This window comes from Paramisgurnus dabryanus, chromosome 2, assembly GCF_030506205.2.
Source record: "Paramisgurnus dabryanus chromosome 2, PD_genome_1.1, whole genome shotgun sequence".
Taxonomy (NCBI): Eukaryota; Metazoa; Chordata; class Actinopteri; order Cypriniformes; family Cobitidae; genus Paramisgurnus; species Paramisgurnus dabryanus.
The window spans coordinates 54,058,834-54,084,458 of NC_133338.1; the positions used below are offsets into that span (position 1 = coordinate 54,058,834).

The 25,625-nt window shown below is 36.2% G+C and overlaps 1 protein-coding gene across 4 annotated transcripts in view; it reads left to right on the plus strand.

The window, feature by feature from the left end:
• The first annotated feature begins 506 nt into the window (after positions 1–506).
• The window catches only part of camk2d1 (calcium/calmodulin-dependent protein kinase (CaM kinase) II delta 1), a 74,547-nt gene continuing 49,428 nt past the window's right edge, over positions 507–25,625 (plus strand). For all 4 annotated transcript variants that reach the window (XM_065261749.1, XM_065261751.1, XM_065261750.1 and 1 more), the window contains exons 1-2: positions 507–796; positions 1,243–1,337. In XM_065261749.1, coding sequence (XP_065117821.1) covers positions 735–796; positions 1,243–1,337 — 157 coding nt within the window. In that variant the 5' untranslated portion in view covers positions 507–734. The remainder of the gene's footprint in view (positions 797–1,242; positions 1,338–25,625) is intronic.

Sequence of the window (25,625 nt, forward strand, 5' to 3'; positions counted from 1 at the left end):
TAAAGCAGGAAGAGACGCGAGCGAACAGAGATTCGGTTCGCAAGGTTCAATTTAATGGAACCAGTCGAAAGAAATGATTCATGGTTTGATTTGATTTAAAGTTTGATTTGATTCCTCATTCAGTAGTGCTTCCAGGCTACGACGTGTCTTCCGTCCAAACAGCAAAACTGTGATTTATTTTTTTTATATATATAAATGGGTTGGACTGGATAGCTATGTAAAATCATCAAACATGGGAATCATAAATCTGACAGAGTTGTAAAATAGGATAGTTTTATATCGTGTAACCATTTTAATGTTTACATTCTTATTGTTCCCATTCCTATAGCCTACCTATGCATTTTCTAATGTTTTCTAATTCATACATAGTCAGTTAGAAAGTATTAATAATAAAGAATGTAAAGTGTAAGTGTATAAAAATAGTTTAAAAAGACCCCAAAAATAATTGAGCGATTTCGCTCGAATCGTTCACAAGAACCGGTTCAAGTGAATGATTCATTCGCGAATCGGACATCGCAGATGAGAAGAGGTGCGGCGCTTCAACTTCAGACAGGTTGAAAACAGTGGCAGTCACCATCTGACACCTGCAGGAGGATTTCAAGCCACAGACCTGCACATTTTCTTTTCTTCCCTCAGTTAACTCGTTTACTTTCAGTGCGCACTGAGGATTTACAGGAAGACGCGACCGCAGCTTTGACTTTTACGCGCAGATTGTTTGCTTTCCGTCTCTCAGCATGGCTTCAACAACCTGCACCAGATTTACCGACGAATATCAGCTGTATGAAGAACTCGGAAAGTAAGTGCTATTCACAAACACACATCTATCAGATCTGTAAAACTGCATTGTTACCTGTTAGCTCTCACCTGATGTGATTGACTACCTGCGGTCGGCTCGTTTGATGTGACGTTATGACGTTGAGTTTTACAGATACATTGTAACATTCAACTGTTTGTCTTATTCTTGAAGATGAAATTCCCTCCAGTTTAAACCCCTTGGTAGTTTATTTATTTTGAGAATAGTTTTGTCATTATGTGTCGACATGCATTTGATCTTGCAGATCTGCCTCAGCGTTGGTTGAGCAAAAGAGATTAGAGAACAAATATATTGACAAGTTTCTAGTTTTGTAAAACCAGGCAGAGAGAATCGAATTGATAATTTATGAAAAACGTAATTAAATTTACAAATAAATATGAATGTGAATAAACAAACAGTAAAAAAACCTTTCTTTATTTTACTTTCAGAGGAGCATTTTCTGTGGTGAGAAGATGCATGAAGATCTCGACCGGTCAGGAATACGCAGCCAAAATTATCAATACCAAGAAACTGTCTGCCAGGGGTGAGCTCATTATGCTAAAAATAACTTTTAAAATGCTTAAAGATGACTGGTTCAGTTCATGACTGGTTAATCTCCATTTAATGGTCAGCATTTCCCAATTCATACACAGTGCTGTATTGTGAACACAGTTAGACCATTCTTTGCATTGCTTTGGTCACACCCACAAAACCACAGCTTACGCTCCCAGTACAACTGTACTTTGTCATGTAAGGTCAATATAATTAAAATATCTGTGAGCAAAGGGTTTCTGAGTATAAAAGAGATAATATTAACCACGAATGAGATGATCTACAGTATATTGCAGTATGTGATGCAATTTTATATAGCCAATGCAAAATAAAGAGTTAAGCATTTAGATATTCTGATAAAAAATTAAAGTAAATGCATGAGCCTCCTCTCATGAATTAATGCCTAATTGCAGTCAAATACACGTGATAATGTAATGATCCCATTTCTCAGATCAATTAGGGCTGATATTGAAGAAAAAAAATGCACTTTAAGTTTGTAATATCAATTTACATCATGTTTAACTGGATATTGAGCAACATGCATGTTTCACATTCTTTCTGAGAATTAATGCATCGAAAGTTGCCATGTTTTACTGTTGCAATGTAAAAACATATTTGGCAATGTCATTTTGACAACTCTTTTAGTTTGCTAACGTTATTCTGTGAGCTATCGCTTTAAGATTCTTCTGCAAATACTACGCATTGTTTGTTACGTTTACACGGGAGATGGCATGTTAAGACAGATCCACAACATAAACTTGTGGACTAAGCTACACCGCCCATAAGAAGTTTGTGACATCATCAGGTCCTTGCTGTTGAATGGAGCCATTGCTCAGCTTTTGGGTCCTTCATGGGTCAACAACAGCAGTTTTGTAGGAGCCGTGTTTTTACGTCTGCCTGAGCTTTCACCGGCAGCTGTTTTCTGAGTGCGAGCGTGGGATGGATCTGGTGTGTCTGTATTGACTCATACTGAGCCTTTTAAAGATGGACGAGCGAGCGGAGGAGGTGAGGGAGAGACCCTTAACCTGGCTATTGTGAGGGGTGGAGAGAGGATCTAATCATTCAAATTGAGATTTGATATGTAGGAGAAAGCAATGGTGTAGGATTAGGGGTGGGGATTGTAAAAATACAACAATTATGGCTTCAGTTCTGATTCTTTATCGATTCCATTATGAAATCTTTATGTTGGCACTGTTTAAAAGCAAACCTTCAGTCAAATATCAAAATTACCCCATGATTTACTCGCCCTCAAGCAATTCGAGATACACATGTCCATCATCTTTCAGACGAACACATTTGGAGTTATTTTAGTAAATGTCCTTGCTTTTCCAAGTGTTTAACTGTAGAAAACAAGGATCAGGAAACAACATCAGACTTTGAATTCCAAAAAAGTGCATCCATCCTTCACAGAAGTAATCCACGGCTCCAATGTCGGTCCAATTACCCGGTCTTTTGTAAGTAAATGATACGATTTTGTACGAAAAAATATCCATATTTTCAACTTTATAAAGTATAATAACTAGCTTCCGGTAACAACAGCATCTTGGCCATTATAAAGACATTTGCTAAATAACTCCAAATGTGTTCGTCTGAAAGATGATGGACATGTGTATCTCGGATAGCTTGAGGGCGAGTAAATCATGGGGTAATTTTGATATTTGGCAAAATGTGCAATTTTTTTTCTTTATGAGGTATTCGTAGGTCTGAAAATGAGTAATTGGTTAATTAGGAGTGAGGCATTCAATGGGGCGGGGCGTACACGTCATGGTGAAATGTAAAATATTTTTATTAAAAACATCTCAACAAAAATGAATGTTGAAGAAACTGTGAATGCATGCTAGATTATTAATGAATTAAATCAGATTTTCCCTTGGTGTGTTAAGGTGTCCGAACCTGATCGGAAAAATGTCGGAGCCGCCCCAATAGCGAATCATAAATATTAAACATGTTTAAACATGTGCGTTTTTCCTCTGGGTTCCCCCCACACACGCTCTTGAGATTATCACGTGAAACCAAACACTATCCAGTCAGAAAGCGAGATGATGGAAGACGGAGCAGTCATGGCGCAGCACAAAGTGAAGTTGATGCAAAGTGAACTTGTACAGATCATGTTCCCGCTGTCTCCATCACCCAAACCCTTTTCTTTTTTCCCTTGAATTTTCTGTGAAAATCATTCACTATCATAATCAAACACTCTCATTGAAATTTCTTCCTGAATATCGTCCGCCATGCTTATTCTGAAGTCTCGCGAGATTTTGCTAAATTTCCTGTGTTCACAGTCGAGACTCTGGTTGAAAATCTGTTTGTGTGTGGTGTGCTGTTTTTGACACATCATGGCACACAACATACTATAGGTGGAAAACGGTTAAAGGAACAGTATGTTGTAAGGGTGTCACGATTTCAATTCTAAATCGTAATCGATCGAAATTAAGCCACAACCTCGAACTTCGAATTAAAAAATGGGATCGTCGATGCTGCCACGCCCCCATGTCACGTCCGGTCGGCTTGTAAAGCGGGGGAAAATAAACCTCTCAGAGGTGCCTTTAAAAACATCCGTCCAGCGGAACGTGATTTCTATTTTAAACACGAGGGATGTATTGCCACAACTCCTTGTAATGCATATCATAAACAGGATTACTACCTAGTGATCTGCCTTCGGACAGAGCCCAGCTCTCTGCACATGCACGAGAGTGAGGCGCCAAGATGCAGCGGGTTATATTTTAAACAAAAGGGATAGTTTGCCTCAGCTCGCATGAAACGCATAAAACTGAACAAATACGTAAGGATTACTACTTTAGTTTATGTTTAGACTTTGGACAGATGCGAGAGCGCATGCACGTGAGACAGAAAGAAGCGCAGCTGCTCATGACGCACCGGTTTTATTTCAGATGCTAGGAGGAGTCCAAGACACGTGTATTAAGTCCAAGTGCGTGCAAGAAGGAATCCTCTCTCTACAAGCTCTCTCGTGTAAAGTAAAGCCCACAAACCCCCATGCGAGGAAAAGCACGCAATGTGCATGTTAATGTGAAACTATAATAATAATTATAATAATAATAAAGGCATATCATTTTTTGTCTTTCAAAAAAAAGTAAAAACCGAGAATCGAATCGAATCGTGACCTTTGAATCGAAAATGTAATCGAATTGAGGATTTGGAGAATCGTTACGCCCCTAGTATGATGGATTGTGGCCAAAACTGGTACTGCAATCACAAAACTTGTGGCTAAAACTGGTACTGCAATCACACAACTGGTGGCCAATACACTACATGACAACATAAACATCAGCTGAGGGCTGCAACTCCACTTTTTAAATGACAATATCCTGGCCGGACCACTGTTGTCAGTGATATAAGTATTTGAAATGAAAATGATTTCTTAATGTCTAGTGACATATCAGGGCCATTTAATGATTAATTGATATAAATTTCTTACATACTGTTCCTTTAAATCTAGGATTTTTTAACCTCATGTTTGTAGTCTATCACATTTTAAATGTAAAAACTCTTTTGGTGTGTACCCAGCATAACAGGAAAAACTGCGTGAAATGAATCTAAAGGGTTAATATCATAGCAAACTGAAGCGCTGTCTGTGTGATGCACTTACATGATAGAAATCAGTCTAGATACACAACATAAATGTATTATACAACCTGCACTCATCTGTAAAAAATGCACATTTCCTATCCTGGGATGGGACAAGTTGCGCACAAATTCAAAAAATTTGCATAATAAGCTTATGCGCGTAATTAATTTTCCTACAATGGAAGCCCTTTAATCGAATAAATCCCCAGGTGATAACAGGTGTAGCCTGAAGTGTTTAGTCTCCGCTTGCACGCTCTTAGGTGTTTATACACGAACATGGTTAAATACAGTGGCTTTACACTTTATTTATTATTGCTAGTTTATCAGTAAGTGAAGATTTTGCTCTCTTCAGCTCATTTTATGAATGTTTAATTCCAGTTATGCACATAAGTTTAATACGCAACTTTGGATGGAAACTTGGCTATTTTTGGGTCAATTATAACAATTTTCTAGTTTAATTTAACCAATCGCCTGGGCTCATCCCTTTTTGACCCAATGCTGGGTTATTTTCATTTTAAAGTGCACATAGCAAGTCAGTTACCCTCAAAAAAGACCTGTATGGTTTGGTTTTCAGAAAACCAATGCTAAACAAAATATCCTAATTTGCAAAGTGCGCAAGAAAGTGTACAGAGAGTCACGATAAAGGCTGGTAGCACAAGTGGTCACTACAGTAGGTCTACTGTGTTTCTGCAATAAATTTTTTAAATGTTGTCCAAGTCATGCTTTTTTAAATTGGTGCAAAAGAAAATCACATTTTATATCAGTCATCCAAAATTTGGAAAGATATCAACATATTAAATTTGAGATATCACCCAACCATAGTACACTAGCATGACTGACTTCAAAGCAAACATGCACAGTCACAAAACTCCAATTTTGATTTAAAAGGCACTTTGTATGGGTAACGCGTGTTTCTGTCTATGCTTTGTGTATGTGTGTGTTTGCATTTGATGTGTGTGTTTTAATATTTGTCAGACAGCAAGGCAGTGAAGCCCATTCAATTTTCATTATCCAGTGAAGGTCATCTCTAAACAGGGATTCCCTTTCGGCTCCGTTCACACTCAGAATGATAACAGAGCTCTGGTTGGAATCTCTCACCACAGGGAATTATTGGAAGTTTGCGGTTCAGTTGATTTTTCGATCGATCTGTACACCTTTCTTTATTATCACAGCACAGACAGAAGCATAGACTGCAGACGGATCTAGCACTGAGACTTGAAGAACCGCCGTGTGCCACTTTCATTTTATTAATCCCGCTTAGGCTTTGACGCTCTAAATTAAAGTGTCTGAATCCAGGGCGACTGAAAGGTGGAGAAAGAGAGAATGGAAATCTAAAGGGATTGTTGATAACCAAACATGAAGATTTAGTCAAGCAGGAAGAAGCTGAATTTTGAAGATACACAGGAGGAGAATATGTGTGCTGCTTCTGTTTTTACTTAATATGTGATGGTTAATAACTACAGGAATAAATACATAGGGACAGATTTAGCATGAGAGCGCAATTTCAAAAATGTTCAGATGGAATTGAACAAATGTCGTTTCTGCAATAACTAACACATTTTACCAAGAGCAGATAATTAGTGTAGAGTTTAAGACATGCATCAAATAATGCGCAAATGTCAGTAAACTGATGAGTGCAAACCTTAGTGAATTGTGTTGTGTGATTCATTCAAATGCTCTCCTCCCATAAATTTTGTGTCTTAAAGGGAAAACTCCATCAAATGCAAATGCAATAAGGTCATTCGCTACAACCACAACATTTTTACTGCATGTTTTAAGTGAATACTGACAGTCGTTTTTTTTTTTTCCGCGCCAGCCTTTTTTTAAAAAGTTGCCCGACAGCATTTTTTGTGATTTTCACAAAAGTTTTACAAAATCTTTTTCAGGAAAATTTTCTTCTATAAATATATAAACATACAAATATATTAAAGGAAAGAACAGACCCTCTGCTTTCAAACAAACAAAATGGGAAGCCCCCTATCTTCATTTGTTCTCTTTTTATAACCTCTTCAATATGGGTGGTAGGGATGTGCGATAATTTGCATGCGAATCATGCGCGTCTTGTCAGTAAAGCTGGTTCCTTGATTAGAAGTAAATCGCCATCACCTGCTATTCAGATGGAGCAGCATTTACTACGCAAAGCCGACGATACGTTCATGATAATTAATGCGAAATTACCCCGATTGTCAGTGAACTACTGCTTTGTGTAGTAAATGCCGCTCCATCTAAAAGCAGCTGATGGCGATTTACTTCTAATCAAGGAACCGGCTTCACTGACAAGATGCGCATGATATCGCATGCAAATTATTGTGCATCTCTAATGGGTGGGTTTTGAGGAAATAGCTAAAATAATAATAGCATTTTTGTAAAGGACTTTTGTTAGAGATCAGATTCAGAACGATTATCAAAACATACCCGGAATTTTAAAGTATATTAAATTAGTTTTTGCTTTAGGTTTTATGAATTGGGTAAGATCTAGTGGACAAAAGTGGAATTACCGATTACCGTAAAAACTCGTGAGGGAAGCGTCATTGGCAGGAAAATGTTTTCTCTTAATTGACGAGATAACTCGTCAATGGCAGGGAAAGAGTTAATGGCAAAAGAGGCGTTTGCACTGGCGCAAGCCGTTAGTTAATCTGGCACATGGATGTTTAATTATGTTTATAGCTGCAAAAACAAATCAATAAAATTGATAATAAGTGAATATGAAAATAGTTGTGACATCACATGCTCCTGCACCACTGCGGTTTTGGGCAAAATTGTAAAATAGCATAATGATTGAGAGGACAGTCCTGAAAAGGTATCATTTTGTCCTTTAATGTAAGTGAGTTTGTATTTGTTTAATTGTTGTTGGGTTTTCATAAAAATAATAATGAACCACGAACTAAGTATCTGTTTAAAGAAAGGGGAAATCCACATTTATTTCGATTCCACGTATATCACTGTAATATCATCTGGCTTATTTAGTTTGTTACGTACGAATAATGTTAATTCTCATCAAGGTCACAAGTTTAGGTCTTACGATTAAAATTATTTTATTAATCTGTGGGAAAATTTTGATTTTGACATTTAAAGATGTTTACTTTTTAAAAGCTGCACAAACTTTTTTTATTTAAGGCTTAAAATATCAAAAATATTATATTAGCCATACTCAATGTGTGGCTTTTGCACTTTTAAAAGTACACGGCTACACATGAATACCCAAACTGAGTGTTTTTTTTTTATATATATAATAAGTGAAAATCAAATAGATATTTAGGTTTTTATCCAATTAGTCAATTAATTGAAAAATAAATAAATAGTAATAATCGTCAGATTAATCGATTATGAAAATAATTGTTAGTTGCAGCCCTAGTTATGTTAATTTTTAGTAATTTTTCATTGCTAAGTCCATGTGGCTGTTGTCTTGGAGGTCACTGCTTTTGGAAAAATGGACCACAAGTATTGATGACTCATTGTTTGTGTCCAAAGTCCAAGACGGCTGCTTGTCTTCCTGTCCGGCTATTGTAAACTTGTGCACGCTGATGTCCGGAAGTTTGGCTAAATCGGGTCTAGTCTTGTTTATAGTAAGTGCTCGTCATTTGATGTGAACTATGGATCAGAAGGGAGTGTGGCGGCCTGTCAGCTTTCTGTCTGAGATTAATGAACTTCTGTCCCGAACAGCTGGATTGTACAAATTGGGAAGTACACACAGCATTGAAACAATAAGAGACAGCAAAGACAGAGAAAATCCTCTGTATCAGAAATGTGGATTACATTAGAAAAACCTGTGATATATCTTAAAATGCATATTTCTATTTTGCATAAATTTAAGGTTAGCAAATATATACAGGCACTTTATAGTAATCCAACAGCAAGAATATGAATCAATGGCCACTTGTGAAGACTCTTGAGTTTAAAGCGTAGGATAGTCTCTCAGATACCGGCTCTTTATGTCAAACATGAAGACAGATGGATAGCGCAGGTGGTCTTTATTAGATGAATATTAACTGAATGTTCATGTAACAAACCACTAGAGAAGAACAATGGCCCTTGAAATGGCATTTTAATCACTTAAATACCTGAGTGGATGTCATTTTGCAAAAAGATTTTAAAGAGTCACATAAACAATTATGGACCAGTTTGTGCAAGAATCAAAGAAAATCTGTATTGATGAAATCTAGTCGCTTTTAAAGTATTCATTTAGTTAAACCATTACTTATTTAATATACAATATCATCTCTCCTCTAGGGATGCACCGAATGTTCGGCAACTGAAATTATTTGGCCAAAAATAGCAAAAAGGCAGAATAAATTTTACAGTACGATGAGGCCTTAGATGGCAAATAGCAACCAATGCAGAGTAAGAGGTGTGCATGCTTCATAAATGCAGCAGCAGCATTACAAGTTTCATTTATCATTTAAACAACATGCAGGGTATGAGAAAGACACGGCTGCGATTATTATCCTGGGTACTCTGCGAAATGCACAAGCAGGGAGATCGAGAGACTCCTTATAGATGAGAAGAGGAAAGATGAAGACCGTCAGCAGTATGTAATAAAAACTTCCTAGAACCAGTAAAGTCCTATAATAATAAACACGCTTATATTAAACAAGAAGTAAAACGTTTATTAACAAAAGCATTTTAATAGAGAGAAGCGCTTTGTTGAGCGCATTTTTTCTGCTTTTGTCAATCTCTCGCCATTTCTCCCTATAACAAATCAGCTTTCCGATCAGAGAAGTGATCTGGTGTTAAAAGGCCCTATAGTGTCTGCTGGTATGTTAATTTTTTTTTATTGTTAAATAATGTTAAATAAATATACTAAAATGGAAATTCTGAAAATGTACCTTATGCAATGATGATAAAATTGGCAAAATAATTAGGAAAATGAAAAAACAAACATGTTCAGTTGTTTGGTATTCGGCTGAGTGTTTTATTTCGGCTTCAGCCAAGATTTTTCTTTTCGGTGCATCCCTACTCTCATCCTTATTGAATTAGTTATATTTGTCTCTTTCATTTGTTTCTTTGTTGAGAGATGTATTATTATTTTCAACTGTATCATATCTTCAAATGCCAACAGAAAGCTGCAGAATGAGTGAAAATCTGTAAAGGTGATATGACATTATTGACATTGATGATAAAGGAAAATAGCGTTTACTGTGACCTTTCCTGCAATGTGATATTTGTAGAACGGAGTCATGTTGGAAGTCCAGCGGTGCTTTGAAAAACATTGAACGGGTATGTTGTCTTGTTTTTGTGTGTGTATTTATTCAGTTTGACATCTGTGTAGAAAGCAGAACGGCCTCATGTTGCACTTAAATTGAGCAAAATGCCCTTTTGATTTTTAGATTTTTAATGCGTTAGGAAACATCAGGGAAGCACGAATGCTTTTATGAATAATTTATTCCTGTCGTATTGTTTAAAGAAAGACTTCATTGATCTGATGTAACCCCTAACAACAAAAAGCTTATCTTTAATTTGTATTTTTGACCTGGATGCTTTGATCTCTATGTATTCATATCAATTGCCACGATATCTTATCTGTCTACGTATAAATAATGGATGGACCACATTGAGAGCTACAATTGGTTTAGCAAAGAGCACAGAAATAAAACAGAAGTAGATATGGGTAAATGTTGTGCGTCCAAACGATCTGGGTTTGAATCTGGCTTCTTTAATTCCCTGATAACTACTCCCCCCTTGTTATTGTCATTTTCCAGCTAGGATAATGTGCTTGGATTATGTAGTGTTGTTTTTTAAATTAATAGGATTTGTAGCTTCAAGTGGAAAAACATTGCATTATTTTTTATTGATGTCAAACACCATACATTCATGCAAACAATACTAAGGGACTTTACCTCAGTACCTTATAGCCATGCATAGTCTCTCGCTCTCTCTCTCTTTTGCTCTCTCTCTCTCTCTCTCTCGCTCTCTTTTACTCTCATTCATTTTGGCAGGGGTTTGAATAAAATTCTCAGTGTGTATATCAACACGGATGAACAGATGGGCATTTTTATCACCTTCTGTATATTTCTTCCTCTCATGCATACTATCTTTTGTCTAGTACTGAAGGGATTTTCTGAGTATAGAAGCAGTATCAATACACCACATAACTGCAAAATAAGATGTTAAGTACCGATCACAGCTCTTTAACACCTTTTACAGTACTTTCATACATTTATAATTGCTGAATTTAAATGGTGCCGGTGTAATGTAGCAAAATGATTATTCATCTTAACTACATGAAATATGAATCACGAATATCTGTCTGTGTATTTTTCATAATCTCTGTTTGAAAAGGGCTATACAGTGTGTAAGCTTTTGCATAAAAGCTGAACAGAAAGAAAACTGTGCACGTGCATACAGCGCAATACATAATGTTTAGACAACCTTTGATCCTCTGGAGAATTTGCTGCTGACAATCACACTAAACAAACATCGCACAGATGTTTATACGAGTTAGATTTACTCCCTCACGCAAATAGACCATTATAGAAATGAAGGGGTGGTTTATCACTTCAACATGATTTATATACTGAAGTTGATTTAAAGAGAAACATGCGGTATAAGACAAAGTTAATCAAATGTTTGAACTGAATGACTCCTGAGCTATAAAAGAGTAACGTCTGAGCAATAAACATTTCCTTTGCACTAAATCTCAGTATTTTCTGGTCTTTTCTCAGTAATGGAATCAGATTTTTTATACATATTTGTTGTTTTTTTCCTGATATGTCCTCCCACATATTCACCCACCCCCGTGTTTCACTGTCAGAAACCGGTTTCTGGCATTTTTCTTGTCTTGGACAAGCTGCTTTATAGGTGGGAGTTTTATTCTTGAGTAGTCCTGCCAGTGCACTAGAGGAAGTGTGTGTTTGTTTGTGTGTGTGCGTCTCTGTGTGTTATGTAATCCACGGCTCTCCATTCACAATTCCAACATACTTTTAGTACAAACTTCTGAGCTTAAAGCTTAAAATCTGTCAATTTGCATTTACATTTATTAAGGTGTGTTTGTTTGTTTATGTCTGTGCGCATATGTTTTTTGTGTATGTTTGTGTGTGTGCTTGTGCATGTGTGTTTGTGTGTGCTCGTGCGTGTGTGTGCTCGTGCGTACTTGTGCTCGTGCGTGCCTGCATGTGCGTGTGCTCGTGCGTGCTTGTGGGTGTGCTCGTGTGTGCGTGTGCTCATGCATGCGTGCGTGTGCATGTGCGTGTGCTCGTGCGTGCGTGCGTGCGTGCGCGTGCTCGTGCGTGCGTGCGTGTGCTAGTGCGTGCGTGTGCTCGTGCGTGCGTACGTGCGTGCTCGTGCGCGCTTGTACGCGCTTGTGCATGTGGGTGCTTGCTTGTGCGTGCGTTCGTGCGTGTGCGTGCGCGTTCGTGCATGTTTGTTCATGCGTGTGCACCTGCATGTTTGTGCGCGTGTGTTTCCTGTAGCTCCTGTACCTTAACTTATAGATCGTTGCATTTGCAGCGCAAAATTCATGGGTTCGATCCCAGGAAACACACATACTGATAAAATGCACTGTGTAAGTCGTTTTGGATAAAAGGGTTGGCAAAATTCATAAATGTTAATGTTTCTATGGGTGTGTGTTATGAAACTCTCCATTCACAATACAAACATACTTTACTCCCAACTTTTGTTTTTGGGTCTAAAAGCTTGAATTTCTGTATTTACATTCATGGCGAAGAATGGCTCCGTTGTCATTTTAGGATAAGTAGAATCTTTAGATTTCTGCATTCAAATGCTTTTCAGCTACCCATTTAATTTCCGTGTAAAAAGAAAAATTCTCCCTAAAGATTTTGGTTAATTTCTATTTCTTTTTTCAAATAAGTCCGCAGCCCAGGTTTGCTTTTTTTGTACAATGAAAGTGATTAGGAATAAAGTAGATGAGATTGACTTTATACTGAAACTAGGACGTTTGATGGGTTTCATATTGCACTGTAGAATGGTGACAGATAGGGGTGAATAACACTAAGAAAGACTGAATTAGGATAACTGGTTTTGATCAGTTGTCACCAATCGAAACTACTGTAGGAAACACACATACTGATAAAAATGTATAGCTTGTAATTCCCTGTAAGGCACTTTGGATAAAACATCTGGGAAATATGTAAATGTAACGATCATTCCAGACGTATCTGGTTTAGACATTCAGGGAATATGATTCTTATGTGGCTGACTTAATGTGATTTTGTGCAAATGGAAATTTTAAGTTTTTACCCCTCGTGGAAAACTGTCCGTACACAGACTGTAGACTCATTAGAATCCTATTATGTCCGTCATGGCCAATTAGATGGATAGCAAGAACACGATGTTGTGAATCTCTGTAGAGACAGAAGACAGCGGTTCATCTATAGTTACATCTGAATGTCTGAACATCTCCCTGAACATCTTTTTGAAAAGCTCATGAGAGGAGAAGTGAAGTGTACAGCGAGAATGAGAGCGATTTATCAGCTCACTTGTGTTATCATGGCATGCATTATTCTCATCAAAACCTCATAATCTCTATACGTTTGTTTTTTTCATGCTTTTGGTCTCATTACTATTGAACAGTTACCTGAGATACATCACCTGTATGAGGTATGTGGCTTTAGCTAAAGATCATTTAAATAAAAGAAACCATCGTGTGCTACTTTGTCTCTTTGGTCAACATATACATTTTTATTTCGTTCACCATGGTTTTTAATGTGGGGCTTATTTATAGGTTTTAGTTTGAGTTGTATTAAAAAGTCTTATGTTATCTGATCATCATTCTTCGAAAACAATGTTTTATTGCTTTAATTTAAATGAAGTCCTTGTTCCGTATGCAAATGAGTGATGCAAATGTGAAGGGTGATGTGCATTTTACGTGAATGGAAATCTGAACTTTGAATAGAAGGACTAAGAACAGAAATGGCAACTTTACAGGAGTTTTGTTCATTTGTGAATGAAGTCTAATGGTCTTTTTATTTCTGCTATGAGCACAAACAAGTCTTCATCAAGCTTTTAAGGCTTCATTTAATTACATAAAAAACAAGATTTGCATGACAATTAGTGGGTGTGGTTTAAGCAGCAATAGCAGACACGACCCCAATGTTTGAGAATCCAGAGAATCCTGCCTATTTTTCCAAAATTTTGATAACTTATTTTAATAAATGCATGACCTAAAATGAACTAACAGTGAGCAATATATTTTTCAACATGTATTAACCTTTGTTAATATTCATGCAAAAACAATTGTTTATGTTAGTTCATATGCATTAAAGGATTACTCCACTTTCATAATAAAAAAATCAGGATAATTTACTCACCTCCATGTCATCCAAGATGGTTATGACCTCAGCAGTTTCAATGCAGCTTCAAAGGCTCTAAACGATCCCAACTTTTATCTAGCAAAACCATTTTCATTTTCGTTAAAAAATGCATTTTTAAACCACAACTTCTCATCTTGCACCAGCCGTGATGCGTCAGCCTTACCGTACATTCACACTGGGCGTAAGCGTTAACGCTTAACGGAAGGCTTGTCTGAAGCGTGGCCAACAGCCAATCACTTGGCCGCAACACATGCTCCGGTCTTCCATAAACGTAATTGGATGGCTCTGCCTAGGTTATTTGCATAAGGCGATATGATTGGCTGACGCACACGTTGCCGCTTGAAAAGTTGAGAAATGTTCAACTTCTGCCGCGAGCAACGGCACTGATGCGGCGCCGACAGATCCACAATTCAGTTCGCCAACGCTTGACGTCACCCATTTAAAGTGAATGGGAAGCGTCAACGCTGACGCCCCGTGTGAATGCGCCGTTACCTAATTACTGTGTACAACACTTCAACAGCATTTATTAGCTTAATCTTTAATCATGTTAGCTAATGCATTAACTAATCTTATTGCATATCTTAATGCATTAATGCACATCTTAATGTTATCAATTCATATCGTAATGCATAAATGAAATCCTATTGTAAAGTTACCAACAGTCTTTATATTTGTGCTTTTAAACAACATAAACAGTTAAGTCAACAAAATCATAAAATATGCCCAGTTTCCATTTTACTCTGAAGATAAAAGATATACAAAAGGAAATTATAAGTATTTTGCATCAAGACAATATTACAAAACATAATCTACCTATAAACATCTGTGCTTCATAATCTCATTCATATTACTGTAATGGGTTCACATTACATATCTAATGTGGTTTGTAATTCTTATAACTCTCAATAGTAATGGGAGAGAGAGTGCTTTAATGACATTAATAACATTAAGAGAAATAATATGTAGGATTGATGTTTCATTAACTGTTTTACTGTTTTACTTGCATTTGATGGTATGATAAGCTCTTCTTCCTTAGATTTTGGGTTGAATAAGGATTTATTATTTATCGATTTCATTAAAAGTTGGAGTTTATAAACCGAACACACCCAAGTTTATGATATCTGTGAGTCTTTCGCACATTTCTGACCTGAAGTCAGCGTAGTCCCCCGTCCTCCAAACAACAGCTTGTGTAGAATGAGAAGAATTTCGGCTTGCTCGCCATCAAACAAGTCAGTGCTTGCAAAGAAGAGAAAGAAATGTGTATGAAGTCTATATGAAAGGGGGTCGAGGGCCAACCACAGTCAAGCAAAACCAACTCAATAAAATTTCCACACTGTTGCTATGGAGACTGCGGTACGTTCCTTTGGGGGTTTAGATGACGTAATCCCAGATTACACCCCGAAACGTACAGGCAGGCACTCTTGTTGGTTTAAAACAGAGCTCTCATTCTGAGCTGTGGCTGTGATGCCATAAATGTCACACATGTCTTTATAATAAACCTGCTGTTTTTCTTTCAGCCTGCTTTTCTTAAGGAACATTTATATTTAGATCTGTGTTTGCATACAATATCTTCTTTACATTTCTAACTTCTCATTAATCTACACTCATTACGGGGTACTGACAAATGTAATGACAAAATGACAAAAACTGAACACCTTGCCGTAACAGTTAGGTATAGCGTTGTGTGTGAACAAAGACAGAAACAATGCCGTAAGAGGCGTGAGCGTCATTGCAACAAAAAATATCGTTCAGCTCTTTAAATTGGGGGATTTACATGCAGATTAACATTCATGATGATAAATGTCTGCACACTGGATTGAAGCAGAGATTAGGAACCTCTTCAAATATCATAAAACAGCTCGTCACATGCTTATTATCTTAACGTAAACAAAAATGCATAAGCATGGTTTTTAAAGGGACTTTCCACTTTTTTGAAAATATGCTCATTTTACAGCTCCCCTAGAGTTAAACATTTGATTTTTACCGTTTTGGAATCCATTCAGCCGATCTCCGGGCCTAGCGCTAGCACTTTTAGCATAGCTTAGCACAATCCATTGAATCTGATTTAGACCATTAGCATCGCGCTCAAAAATAATCAAAGAGTTTCAATATTTTTCCTATTTAAAACTTGACAAGGACTTTGCTGATGTAAGATGACTGCAGCAGGCGTAGTGATATTACGCAGTGCCAGAAAATAGTCCCCTGCTATTGAAAGTAACCAAGGAGACCGTGCGTAATATCATTGCTCCTCCTGCAACCATGTTACAGCAGCAAAGTCCTTGATTATTACGCCAGAATGAGAGTTTAGTTCTTAGCCATGTCTGCCTAGAAAATCACAACTTTTAATTTTTTTGCACTCTTAGTACACAATGTAACTACAGAAGAGTCAAGTTTAAAATAGGAAAAATATCGAAACTCTTTAGTTATTTTTTTGTGCGATGCTAATGGTCTAATCAGATTCAATGGATTATGCTAAGCTATGCTAAAGTACTAGCGCCAGATAGGGCTGGGTATTGGCAAGGGCCTCGCGATACAATACGTATCACGATACATGGGTCATGATACAATGTATCAGGATACGATACAATACGTTCCATGTTGCAGTACATTGCAATGCTTTTTCTTTTTTTACCAAAAATGTAAAAAAAAGAGCTGATTTTTTTTTACTTTTTTTTGCGTACACACGAAAGCTGCAGGTGTTTTTACATTTTCTGCCATTTTTTCACTCCCGCTAACTTCTGAGACATTGGTCGTTTATAACAGACAACTGGACAGCGACAACTACAGCAGCGGCGGGGGAGGTCGTTTGACGCACACAGAGGGATTATTAATGTTTTTATAATATCAATAGTAGAGATTGAAATATCAATGCACTATCATGGAAAAACGCTATCGCGATAGTTAGCTGTATCGATATTTTTGCACAGCCCTATAGACCTGGAGATCAGCTATATGGATTCCAAAACTGTAAAAATCAAATGTTTAACTCTAGGGGAGCTGGAAAATAAGTATATTTTCAAAAAACTGGAGTGTCCGTTTAAGAGAGAAGTCACAGATAATAAGCAAACTTCAGACGCTGTAGAGAAAACATGCAGGACTTTAAACGTGATGTGTCTTTATGGGATCTTTATGGCAGATTTATGAAAATCTCTGACAGTGTAAAAAAAAAATCAAACAATTCCAGACATTTCCTGGTTGCAATTTTCCGTGTTTTTTCCGTAATATCTGTGTGAAAAGAGCTAAAGTGAGAATAGAATTAAGAAATGCCTATACATTTATTAAACAGAAAAAAATCAAGTATTAGGACTCTTGGCGCAGTACTTGCAGCATAATGTTAGATGCAACCTAAAATTGGGGGTCTGAATACTTTCTGAATGCACCATTACATTTTGGTTCATGCTAGCTAAAGTGATATTCTCATTAACTGAAACTCAATTTCATATTTTTGTATCAGGAGAAATATAAAATGCTAAATCGAATGATCTCAAACTGGATTTCAGCATATGTTGTTTTGGTGCAAAAATATTCTTAATTGTCTTTAATTGTAATTTTCTCTATGAAATAATATATTGTAAAAGTATAAATATGATATATAAAAACAATGACCCAGCCAAAAATGCATGTTTAAAGTGTCTTAAAGGGGACATATCATGGATTTTTTTTCATGTTTAAGTGTTATAATTGGGTCCCCAGTGCTTCAATCAACCTAGAAAATGTGTAAAAGATCAACCCAGTAATTTAGTTTTGGTAAATCATTCTCTGCAAGCATGTGAAAAAATAGCTTATTGAAATTTCGTTCCCTTTGTGATGTCAAAAGGGGATAATACCACCCCTTAATCTGCACTATCCAACCACGGCACTGCCATCTAGTACAGAGATCAGCTCATTTGCATGATAAATGACACACCCCAAAATGGTAACTTTAACATGTTATAATAAATTATCTATATGGTATTTTGAGCTAGAACTTCACATACGTACTCTGGGTACACCAAAGATTTATTTGACATCTAAAAAAGTCTTGTGAAATGTCCCCTTTAAATACAAATAACTTGTTAAAGATATCAGTGCCATTGTTTTGTCTCAAGATGCTCATTTTGTCTCATTTCTAAAAGCTAAGCCTTACTCGTGGTTTAATCTAAGCTCTGTCTGAAACCAGGCCAACATGTTTTGTATGTATGTTTGTTTATGTTTAATTCATAAGTTTTACTGAGTGTATTATTAAGCAAACATGTTGTGCAGTACTTACAGTATATGAGCAGTAAATGTAATCCAGCTATTTGAATGCGTGTTGTGTAAAACAATGTAGGGTCTGAGTCCCGCGCTCATTTGAATAGGCCTGGAGTTATCTGATGCTCATTTGCATGTGTAGATGCGGGGGAGGTTGCCAAAAATAGAGGAGTAAAAAAAGAATCATAGATACATAAACAGACATCAGATGTTGGAATGATGTGTTGACATTGCCTAAAGGAAGTGAATGAGTGATTGACAGAGAGAAAGAGGGGGTGGACAGAACATTGAGAAACTAAAGGAATATTTGTGAAATATAAACGAGTATTAAACATGAAAGGAGTTCATTATAAAACCTGTGACTTCTAATTTACATATGCATATCACAATAAAAGCATTATTCTTTATGGCTTTCATTGCATAGGAACAATAGCAGTAGTCATTCTATAGCGATGTAAAAATAATGATTCATAGTGACGCCCTTAATACTATTTGATAAACTGTAGCTCAGTATTGGGTCACAATGCTTGACTAATCCAGTAGTTTTATTTCTACTGCTGGAACTTAATAAGCATGGTGTGCTTTATCAGTTTGCATGGTGAAACCTTGTTAAAAACTTGCAGTTTATTTCCTCCTCTTAAATGCCCCGCAGCGGTGCACTGCAAAAAATGGCTTTCTTACTTAGTATTTTTGTCTTGTTTTCAGTAGAAATATCTAAAAATTCTTTAGGATTAGTCAATTTTCTTAAAAAAAAAAAAATCTAGATAGTTTACTCACCTCCATGTCATTCAAAATGTTGATGTCTTTCTTTGTTCAGTCGAGAAAAAATAATTTTTGAGGAAAACATTCCAGGATTTTTCTCATTTTAATGGACTTTAATGGACCCCAACACGTAACCGTTTTAATGGAGTTTAAAATTGCAGTTTCAACGGAGTTTCAAAGAACTCTAAACGATCCCAAACGAGGCATAAGGGTCTTAGCGAAACGTTCCCTTTTCTCCACACTTGTAAACAATGGGGCGTAGTTTCGCATACGTCCTCCGTGACCTATTGACATGATGACATATTGCGTGAGGTCGTGCTGGCGAAATTGGAGAAATTGTGGTTTAAAAGTGCATATTTTTAATTTTTCGTTTCGCTAGACCCTTATGCCTCATTTGGGATAGTTTAGAGTTCTTTGAAAATCAGTTGAAACTGCAATTTTAGACTGCATTAAAACTGTTACTGTATGTGTTGGGGTCCATTAAAGTCCATTAAAATGAGAAAATACTGGAATGTTTTCATCAAAAAAAAAAAATTCTTCTTGACTGAACAAAGAAAGACATCAACATTTTGGATGACATGGTGGTGAGTAAATTATCTGGATTTTTTTTTAAGAAAATGGACTAATCCGTTAAATTAAGATGCTTTTTTCTTGCACTGCAAGAAAAAAAATTCTTAGTATTTTTGTTTTGTTTTCAGTAAAAATATTTAAAAATTCTTAAATTAAGATGCTTTTTCTTGATGAGCAAAACGACCCAAGAAAATAAGTCTAGTTTTTAGACCAAAAATATCAAATTTAAGTGATTTTTGTGAATAAAACAAGCAAAAAAATCTGCTAACCGGGTAAGCAAAAAATCTTGAACATTTTTCTAAACACTAAATTCAAGAAAATTTCAAGAAAAATTTGCTTACCCCATTGGCAGATTTTTTATTTGTTTTATGCACAAAATCATTTAAGTTTGATATTTTTGGTCTAAAAACTATACTTATTTTCTCGGGTTGTTTTGCTCATCAAGAAAATGCATCTTAATTTAAGAATTTTTAGATATTTTTACTGAAAACAAGACAAAAATACTAAGATTTTTTTTCTTGAAAATCATTTTTTGCAGTGTGATGAGCAAAATGGGCTTAAAAAAGAAATCTAGTTTATAGACAAATATATAAAATTTAAGTAAATTTAAACTTAAAACAAGCATAAATATCTGCCAATGGGGTGGGGAAAAAAAATCTAAAAAAGTTTTCTTTTTTCTTAAACACTTAATTTAAGCAAAAATTTCTCACCCCTATTGGCAGATAATTTAGCTTGTTTTAAGCACAAAATGTCTAAAAACTAGACTTATTTTCTTATGTAATTTTGCTCATCAAGAAAATACATCTTGATTTAAGAATTTTTAGATATTTCTACTGAAAACAAGACAAAAATACTAAGTAAGAAAGTCATTTTTTGCAGTGTGTTGTGGTTTTATGATCGTTTGTGAAGGGAATAATAATAGTCCAACTTTAACAAATGCCTCTTGAGACCCCTGTAATCCTGTACATCTGTTTGTGAACACAAGAATGTGTCTTATGTAAAAACAGACCATCAATAAGACCGATTTGTCAAGTAGTCACACAGGCAAGCCAGAAACGATTTAACTTCACATAGTATTACACATTCACAAACACACGTATACACGCGGGTCCTTTACAGTGTGCACAAAAGCGTATTGCTGTCAGTGCATGATCTGAAACGTACATCAATGAAGAGTAAATATAAAGATGTCAAGCTTTTACAAAAAAGCACAAATAAGGAACCGAAAGGTTAATATGCCTCATGTGAGAAACGCAAGCAGATCGAATTTCTGTGTAAATGCTTCATAAAGACATTCTCGGGTAAATCGCTTTGTCATTTTAAAGAAGAAATCTAGCAACCGGTCTTTCGGGTCTCTGACAGCAGTTCGTGCTGTACCCTGGCAAACATCATACAGTAAGATCTTCAAACCTCACTTTCCACTTAAACGCCCACTGTTCTCCTCGCTGGAACTCAAGCGGTGATAATTCTTCTGCATCTATTTACCAGACACACGCTTATGACAGAAATCAGACGTTTCTCATTTGTCTTTAAGAATGAAAATACAGTTAAGTGCATGCTGCTTAAACTAATGAGGCTGACTTAATTGTCTTCATTATGACATACAGACTTCAAGGGACATTGAGCACAGAGTTTGGCATTTAAAATCCTTTTAACAAAGACCTTTTATGTGTTAGAAAACCCGAATGACTTACTGCTGTATGTTGCCCAAAATGTGCTGTATTTAACCAGAGCAGATTGCATGAAATGATGTATCCCATAATGATAAATGATAAACCTTACGTTGTTTGCTGTGATCTTCATTCTTTCATACTAATTATGTAATTTGTACAACATAAAAAAGGTTTATCATCACAATGATTTTTTTTACATATATTTGTGCATAGTTGTGTTTTCGAATCTTGGTTTATTTTTATGTGGCTCTGTCTTTGCTCTCTTGCCTCTTTTGCACTAATTTGCTTGCTATGCAAACTTTGTACCTGTCAGACTGCGACTCGACAGCCGGCCTCTGTTTACTTCTGTTAGTGTGATATTTGAATGAATGAATGTAGCACCACAGCGAGAGGAAAAATGACTTGAATGTGTGGATATCTGTGAATAACCACAACATCACAATCATACTCTTTGTGTAGGTTCAACTAGAATCAGTTGGCCTAAAAACATCACTTTTTACAGAAGAGTGAATGGGTGATTGTCACGAAAACTTGGTTTTAAAAATGTCAAGCATGAAAATGTAAAAATTGCTTAAATTAACTTTTTTTCCCACTAGACATTGAAAAACAAGGTCTGGAGTAAATGGGAACATTAATTAAAACACTTTTACTTATCATTTAACACTTTTTGTAACATAATAAAAAAAATAGTCCTAAAAAATCTCATTACCGCAACAGTCAGAAAACATCAACACTGACATATTTTCAAAATGACATGACAAACCTGAAAGAACATAATTTGGAGATTCTGCACATGCATTCAAAATCAAAGTATTATGCTTCTATTAATTAAATTAACATTTAATAAGCATCTGTTGCGGTAATGATAATCAAAATGTCGTGTAAGCATTCTGACAAGACAATATTTCAAATTAACTGTAAAAAATGATCTTACCTGGTAGCCATCTTGAAGTAACTGGTCCATGTGCTTGGTCACTCAAAATCAAACTTTATAAAAATTCTGTGTGTGTGCTTAAACTGTTCTCAAAAAGTGTTGCGGAGGATGAGAACATCAGGCATGGACACATAATTTTCCTAATTTTTCTTCATTATTATTATACATGAATATTCAGTAAATATTTTTTATGTCATCTAAAGTAGTCTAGCAAAACATCCATTTATTTTTTTCTAAATATTTTTGTGTTAATTTGATTAAATTACAACATAACGTTGTTCAAACACAGCCGGACACATTGCGGTAATGAGAATTTCAGCAGAAAATGAGATAAAATTGACAAATCATCAATTCTTATGTTGAAATCACACATTGTGCAAGGTAGAACACAGTATTGTGTTAATTCTGATGCTATTTAATATTACTATATTACACATTTTATAGCTAAAATCATTAGTGCCGTGGTGTTTCAATGGTTTCGTGAGAATCACCCGAATATGTGCTGTCAATATTTTATTGTTAGTGTAATGTCTTCATTGAACAGTTATCTTATATGTGTGTGTGTGTGTGTGTGGCACCTGAAGCAGTGTAACTTTCCTGAAGTTTTAAGGGTGTGTGTGTGACTCATAAAACCTCAGATATGATTCATAAGCTTTGTGCAGCGATAAAGATTTGACCACTGAACCACACCCACATCCACCCAGACATAGAGATTTACTAATAGTTAAGGGCCCTGCTCATGTTTGACTCATGAGTTTTCTTTTCTCTCTCTTATTAGTCAGTGAAATGCTTTATTTTCACAAATGCCACTTTAGTCATTTCATTGATATTTCACTAATTTGACTTTCTTTTTCAAAGCCATTAATAAACATAAACTAAAGCAGATGTTGTAGAACATCTGGCGAACGATGATAGATAGCGCAAAAATTGTACACAAAATTGTACATGTGTTTTATCAACTGGCTAGTTATTCTCCAGACATGACGGACCACGTCTTTCTCATTTCGGTCGTGTGGCGCACATGGTGTGAAGCGCGTCTGCGCTATTCTCCGAGATGCACTTGATGGCCTTTTGTGCAGCAAATTAGGGGTGGGCGGAATGACCAAAAATCTATTTCACGGAATGATTCATTTTATTTCACGGAACGGAATATTTCATGGTATATATGTTTTTCAGTTTATATTGTTTTTTGATGATAAAAATGTACAGACATACACCACTCACTATAGCTTTTAACTCTTTCACCGCCAGCGTTTTTAAAAAAAAGTTGCCAGCCAGCGCCAGCGTTTTTCATGATTTTCACCAAAGTTTAATGCCTTTCAGAAAATGTTCTTCTTTAAATATATAAACATACAATATACCAAATGAAAGAACAGACCCTCTGCTTTCAAACAAAAAAAAAAAAACGTTTTATCCTACCTTCAGTGGTTCTTTTGTAATGAGCTTTTAAATATGGGTAGGTTTCTGCAAAAACACCATATTTTGAGCAAAAAGCAGAGATAATTCCATTTTTATGACGGATAGAGATCATAGAGATCCCATTCAGAGCGATCTTTAAAACTGACACGGACATGCAGCCGCTTGCCATAGGGCAATACTTCCGGGTTTAAAAAGTTGCGGAAGTGGATAATAGCGGTATTGCGGAAAGACGGAAAATCTTGTCATTGGCGGGGAAGCGTTTTCTCTTAATTGACGAGATATCTCGTCAATGGCGGTGAAAGAGTTAACTAAATGTGTCACTTATATAAACGCGAGTTTTGTCTTAACTTGCTTAAAGTTCAGAAAACTTTACAACTATTAGCATTATGTGCGAGAAGAACTCTTTTTTTGGCGTCGCAGGCGCAGCTCCTTGCGCTTGAGACCCTTTGCACGCGAGAGAACGGCCGGCTGCTGCATGAGGAGAGAGAGCGCGCAAGAGCGAGCAAGACAAGAGTCTCGCTGCGTGACCCGCGGTGAATTCACTAACATTTATTATAAAAATTACACAAATAACTTGTTTATTTTTTATAAGTGAACAATTTTACATGTTTCTCCATCATACTCAGTCTAACATGCAGGAAGGCAGAGTTAGCCACGCCCACTTATTTGCATCCCGCGGAATAGACGGAATAGAAAAATCTGTTACGTCTGACCTTTTATTCCGCGGTAACGGAATATACTGTCATACCGCCCAGTCCTACAGCAAATTATAATTTTTTTGGACGACCTAGTTAAGGCGATAGGGTTTCCGAGCTTAGGCGGGCCACCCGAACTGCAAAGTGCTGATGGAAACCCTGGGTAAACCTCCTTAAACCACGTAAAAAACTTGGGCCTTGACGTAATTGTTGTGGTGTTTAATGGATTTTGCCAACAAACCGGTACTTTTGAATGGCCTGAAGCCAGGATTAAGTAAATTTGAAACGAAAGTATTTGATAAATGAATCAGTATTTGACAAAGAATCGCTGCCTTGCAATTCAGACTTGATTTCAGACAGGCATTTTTAATGGGACACACAATTGAATCGTTACATCCCTAGAGGTAGTGTTTAAAGCCTTTTGCATTTAAGATCTTTATATGCATCCCAAGTTAGTATATCACGCCAGTGTATTTTCTTTAAGGTGCCAAAGAATGCATTGAAATAATCTGTTAAATAGTTTTCTGATATCTACACATCAGGTTTTGCATAAATGAGAATCAGCCTCATCTTTATCGAAGTAACCTGATCAGATTCAACCATTTCTTAAGGTCTTGGGCACATTATGCAACATTTAAATTTATTTCACACCTTTCCAGAGTTGTTCTTTCACAGTCAGTGACGTAAACATTAAAAGCGTGCACTTAATTTTGTTTTATTTACATAATCATGTCAATGTGCAGTTTATATGATTCGAAAACTTTGGAAGTAGCTGCCCCATATCTCTCTCTCTCTGTGTGTCTGTCAGATGGGACCGTACTGAACTGGGTCAATGAAACACTTAAAATATGCAAAAAACTAGTTTTGAATGAAAAACTCTCCATTTGGGACATTTAATGAAGAACATTGATTGTATCGCAACTTTTCTACTAATTACGATGATTGAGATTGATCCTAATCCAATTGAATTAAAACCGTTTTGTCAGACTGTTGTTTCACATTAACAACAGGAAGGATTTTGACATTTACACGCAGACGTTTAATCTTGTTATGTCACCAATGAGCCATTTACCCTTTAGATATCAAACCAAGAATCTTTTATAACACTTTGTCTGATGGGTTCAGAGATGTGGTTTTAGACCTGAT